Source organism: Anabrus simplex, chromosome 10 (genome assembly GCF_040414725.1).
Source record: "Anabrus simplex isolate iqAnaSimp1 chromosome 10, ASM4041472v1, whole genome shotgun sequence".
Taxonomy (NCBI): Eukaryota; Metazoa; Arthropoda; class Insecta; order Orthoptera; family Tettigoniidae; genus Anabrus; species Anabrus simplex.
The window spans coordinates 8145349-8151348 of record NC_090274.1 but is presented as its reverse complement, the minus strand read 5'-3'; the positions used below and the strand labels follow the sequence as shown (position 1 = coordinate 8151348).

Sequence of the window (6000 nt, the reverse complement as noted above, 5' to 3'; positions counted from 1 at the left end):
GAAGAAAGTAAAAGTAGGTGCTTTGTAAGTTGTATTTTGATAATATGGAATAGCATGTTTGATCATATTGATGAGTTTATAATAGTAAAAGATGAAAGGTCAATCCTTGTGCCTCAAGTTTATGATTAGAGCTATTAACTTGAAGCACATGGAAAAATAAAACACACATACATATTCCTCTCGAACGTTCACGGTTAAATGGGGTGAAAACATCGCCTACGTCCTTAACTATACTAGTTTATATACACCTGAGAATTACAAAGCAAATGCACTAGAAACAATGCCTTGATGAATAAACGTGACAAATTTTGTCAAATATTGCGGCATTGACATTGTTATTAATGTGAGAAGTGAGGTGGCGCACGCGCTGTAGGTTGTACGTTCGGCCCCCTGTGAAGCGAACTGCTGGCGGGTTCAGTCGGGCCCACTCTCGCCTACCGGCAAGACAGGTTTTGGTTGTGGGTGTCTCATTGCGGTGCGCGAGCGTGTTTTGTTTACTAGGTGCTCTGTTGTTTTGCTACCTTATTTTTTTCCTCCTTCTGGCCGCGTAACATCAGCTGTGCAGAAGAATGCGGCCCATCACAGCAGAATTTACAACCTGCTTCATAGGTAAGTTGTATTCTATTTTATTAACCCGTGTTTCATTAAAAGACGGAATTTTACTTTCGTTATCTCATGTTAGAAGTGACCAAATAATGCCAGCCCCATTATACTTAGTTTCAGAGGGAGGGAGAGTTTACATTGACTTAAAGAATATTTTGAATGCTATGAACACTTAACATTTTCAAGATTAAAGTGGTGTCTGTTAGGCAGAAACCTAGAAGTATTGTATCCTTTTATGCCTGCCCTTTTCCCTAATTTATTGGGACCTGCGTTTGTAGTCGATTTTGCCTAGAAAGCATTCTTACTGATTATATTAGACATTATATTAGCGAAATTAATAACTGGTTCGATAGAGGGCAGTTTGGGTGTAGGAAAGGTTATTCTACTGAAGCTCAACTTGTAGGATTCCAACAAGATATAGCAGATATCCTGGATTCAGGAGGTCAAATGGATTGTGTCGCGATTGACCTATCTAATAAGATTTGGTGGATCATGGGAGACTACTCGCCAAAATGAATGCAGTTGGACTAGACAAAAGAGTGACTGAATGGGTGGCTATATTCCTAGAAAATAGATCTCAGAGAATTAGAATAGGCGAAACATTATCTGACCCTGTGATAATTACGAGGGGAATTCCTCAAGGCAGTATTATTGGACCTTTATATTTTCTTATATATATAAATAATATGAGTAAAGATGTAGGATCAGAGATAGGGGTTTTTGCGGATGATGTCATTCTGTATAGAGTAATAAATAAGTTACAAGATTGCGAGCAACTGCAAAATGACCTCGATAATTTTGTGAGATGGACGGTAGACAATGGTATGATGATAAACGGGTTTAGAAGGCAGGTTGTGAGTTGCACAAATAAAAAAAAAATCCTCTCAGTTTTAATTTCTGCGTTGATGGAGTCAAAGTTCCTTTTGGGGATCATTGTTAGTACCTAGGTGCTAATATAAGGAAAGATCTTCATTGGGGTAATCACATAAATGGGACTGTAAATAAAGAGTACAGATCTCTGCACATGGTTATGAGGGTATTTAGGGGTTGTAGTAAGGATGTAAAAGAGAGGGCATACAAGTCTCTGGTAAGACCCCAACTAGAGTATGGTTCCAGTGTACGAGACCCTCACCAGGATTGCTTGATTCAAGAACCTGAAAAAAAAAAAATCCAAAGAAAGCATCTCGATTTAGTCTGGGTGATTTCCAACAAAAGAGTAGCGTTACAAAACTGATGCAAAGTTTGGGCTGGGAAGACTTGGGAGAAAGGAGACGAGCTGCTCGACTAAGTGGTATGTTCCGAACTGTCTGTGGAGAGATGGCGTGGAATGACATTAGTAGACGAATAAGTTTGAGTGGTGTCTTTAAAGGTAGGAAAAATCACAACATGAAGAAAAAGTTGGAATTCAAGAGGACACATTGGGCAAATATTCGTTTAAAGGGCAGTGTCCGGAGGATAGCTGAGGGGGGATCGATACCCACCCCCCTGTACTCAGTTGACCTCCCGAGGCTGAGTGGACTCCGTTCCAGCCCTCGTACCACTTTTCAAATTTCGTGGCAGAGCCGGGAATCGAACTGGGGCCTCAGGGAGTGACAGCTAATCACGCTAACCACTACACAATTGCTATTATTTTCATTATTAATATTATAAGGGGAAGTAGAACTGGACAACCATCCTCGATTAACAATATCGTACCGATCGAGTTGGCCGTGCGGTTAGGGGCGCGCGGCTGTGAGCTTTCATTCTGGAGGTAGTGGGTTCGAACCCCATTGTCGGCAGCCCTGAAGATGGTTTTCGGTGCTTTTTCATGTTCACGCCATCCAAATGCTGAGGTTGTACCTTAATTAGGGCCACGGCCGCTTCCTTTCCACTCCTAGCCCTTTCCTATCCCATCGTCGCCATAAGACCTATCTGTGTCGGTGCGACGTAAAGCCAGTTGAAAGAAAGAAAGCACAAATGATGGTGGTGATTATTATTTTAAGAGGAAGAACAACAGGACAACCATCTGTCAGGTATTTTCACCCCGTTGTCTGCTGTCCATTGCCAAGGATTTTATTTCTTGTTTGCAAACTTGCTGCAAAGAAGCTTCGCAACACATTTTGTCAAACTTGCATTCGCACATTCTAACATCACAGTAATCATCTTAACGGCTTCTTAAAGGTTCAGGATGGGCATTAAAAGAAATTTTCTGTCTTTGGAAGAAAAGAGGTGTGTGTGTTTTAATTTGCTTTTTGTCGCTGTAGAGCTTATTGCGACGAAGGGATAGGGAGAGGCTACAGTAGGAAGGAAGCGGCCGTGGCCTTAATTAAGGTACAGCTCCAGCATTTGCCGCGTGTGAAATGGGAAGCCACGGAAAACCATCTTCAAGGCTACCGACATTGCGGTTCGATCCCACTATCTCCCAAATGCAAGCTCACAGCTGCGCGTCCCGAACGGCACGGCAAAAGAAGAAAACAAGTTTGAACTGATACGGGAATTGAAAATGGAAGGAAGAAAGCTGGCGTGTGTGGTTAAATTGGTCTGGTTAATTCTACAGTCCGGACGATTTGTGAACATGGTCTAGAAAGCAAGGGGAGGATGGAATGAAACTGTGATGCAAATGAACACAGAACGTAATTTATAAAAAAAGTGTACTGGGCAAGCAGGAGAAGACAGACAAAAAATATACATTATTATTCCTATTTGAAGAACTTTATTACCGAGCGAGTGTTTTTATAAACATTTTTATTGGCCTTTGTTCAAGAGGTTTTCATTCTCTCCGAGAACGTTTGTTTACGCTCTTCTGACCACTTTGGTCTGTACTGTTTTTGTTGTGGCTTCCCAATTGTTTACATTGTGTCTAAAGACTTCTCACTAGAAATCATCCATCACTCTCATTTTTGGTCCGTATTGAAAACAGCGATCTCACTTAGTTTACAAAAGGAGTACATTTGTTGTTCAACCTATTCAATACAATCAGTACCACGTTATGTGGTTAATTAGACATAGAAAATCTGAATATTATGGGGACATGTTTCGCCCTTCTTATTGGGCATCATCAGCCATATTAATTTAATCTTAAAACAAACATTGTTAAAAGGACAATGATATTTATAATTTGTAAAAATTGAACTTTGATTTATTATGATATGAACTTTATAAAATAGTGGTTATAAAATATGATATTGGGACTGTTACGGGGTTACCCGTGGATCAGCAGAGGTGAAAGAAGGTGTGGGCTGGAATGGGTCTAACTACAAGTCCGAAAGATGAAATAAAATTTAAATAAAGGTTATATTTTCAATAGACAACAAGATTTAACAAATTTTCACTAGGTGAAATAACAATGAAAAATAAGGTACAATTATAACTTTACAAACGAAAGCACAAGTTAAGGGGTCTTTACAAATTCTGGGCTTCGAGCCCCAAGTTTATAATTCCTGAGCTCTCAACTCACAACCACAAATTACCAAAGGGCAGAAAACCCCTCATTCAAGGAGCACTTGCTCCTAACTTTTAACCTCAAGCCTCCTAGAGGCACTTTTCAAACACAAGAACCGGGCGAGTTGGCCGTGCGCGTAGAGGCGCGCGGCTGTGAGCTTGCATCCGGGAGATAGTAGGTTCGAATCCCACTATCGGCAGCCCTGAAGATGGTTTTCCGTGCTTTCCCATTTTCACACCAGGCAAATGCTGGGGCTGTACCTTAATTAAGGCCACGGCCGCTTCCTTCCAACTCCTAGGCCTTTCCAACCCCATCGTCGCCATAAGACCTATCTGTGTCGGTGCGACGTAAAGCCCCTAGCAAAAAAAAAAAAAAAAAAAAAATTAAAAAAATAGCAAACACAAGAAGGAGCTGAGCCGCTCTCAATTTTTCAAGCCTATTAAAGGCAATACCAGACTATTACACAAACTTGCCATCGAGGCACAACTTACAAGAATTAAACAGGGGTATCTCGTGCCCAGCCTACAGGGCCTTAAAAGAAAATTAATGGGTTAATTAAATTGCCCAAAAATACCAAGATGAATGGAGGCGTTGCTTGCACTCCTACATGAAACTTTATAAAACCTAAGGGGCACTAGGCCGATGACACAGGGGCTATTCCCAAACTAGAGAGGTGACTCGTATGAGAAAACTAATACATTTAGAGTATAAAATCGGTTATGAAAACATAGTCACCTCAACTCAAAATGAAGGGGAGCTCGAGAGGGTAAAGCATTCTCTATCCCCAATTTACAGTTAAAGTAATAAGAAACTTTTACATAAGCCGGCACTAAGTTACATTTTTTCGAAAGGTAGGTTACATTGAAAAAGTTTCGGACCTTCCCCGAGGGCTAAACTGCTGAACTAGCAAGAAATAAAGATGTTAAACGGCCATTACCTTGTAGAAGAGCTGCTGGCGGATGAAAGAGGCGCTTCCCGCCTCCTGCTATACTTCCATACACTAAGATAGATGTTGTACGAGTGGCCGAGAGCCAGGAAAATCAGCAGTTTTTATACTCTCGGGGAAGATTCGAGACCTTTCATGAATGATTAAGACACACCCACAGTCGTTTATTGGGTAGCTTACAGTTACACATCAACATTGGGGAAGAAAGACGCCATTGGCTGAAAATTAATGACAGAAATTTACGATTGGCTAATTTCAAAACTGGCGGAAAGCTAGATTAATATTGTCAACCCACCAATGAAAGAACAACATTTAGTAAAGAACAAACTTATGAATACAAAATATCTTCAAGAAAAGTTCCTTTACTTCGCACCAGGGTGCATGATCATAGTTTTTGGTAGAGACATCTGTGAGAGAATGTCCACACTTCTTGATAATTAGTAAACAAAAACAATTCGAAATTAACCCAGTGACATCTTCTGATAAACGGTTGAATTAATTCAGTTTTAAAGTTCAGAGTTTCAGCAGTAGAGGAGTACTTTAAGGCGGAAAATTCAAATGTGCGGCGTATATGTGTACCAACCAGTACAGGGACATACAACACCTGCTAAAATGATTGTAAACTAATTTAAAATCTGGTCTAGTAGGAATTCCAGAGACACCAACGCTGCTAATACAGTAAGATAGATATACATATGACATTTGATATAACCACACTCTATTCATCGATGTTCTACATCTTCTAGAAAGACTACATTTTCACGTGAAAATCAAACATAACGTTCAAATAAACTCTTCTCACAGCAGCTTCAACCAGCACACTAACGTCTGCTTGCAATGGTTATATCAGATAATGTTTTAGACCAATCAACTTACTGAGGATAACTCATAACATTCGCCTTTTCTCTTAACCAATCTTTTAATGTTGGGACGAAAAATATTAACAAATTCACCCTCAAGTTTACATTAGCAACTGTCGCAGCGAATATATGCTGACTTTTATATCGAAGAGGATCCACTTCAGTACCAT

At 40.2% G+C, this 6000-nt stretch overlaps 1 protein-coding gene across 1 annotated transcript in view; it reads left to right on the top strand.

Annotated features, from left to right (window-relative positions):
• Positions 1-446: 446 nt before the first annotated feature.
• LOC136882428 (xaa-Pro aminopeptidase 1) overlaps positions 447-6000 on the top strand; it is a 277746-nt gene continuing 272192 nt past the window's right edge. The window contains exon 1 of the mRNA XM_067155073.2: positions 447-609. Coding sequence (XP_067011174.2) covers positions 570-609 — 40 coding nt within the window. The 5' untranslated portion in view covers positions 447-569. The remainder of the gene's footprint in view (positions 610-6000) is intronic.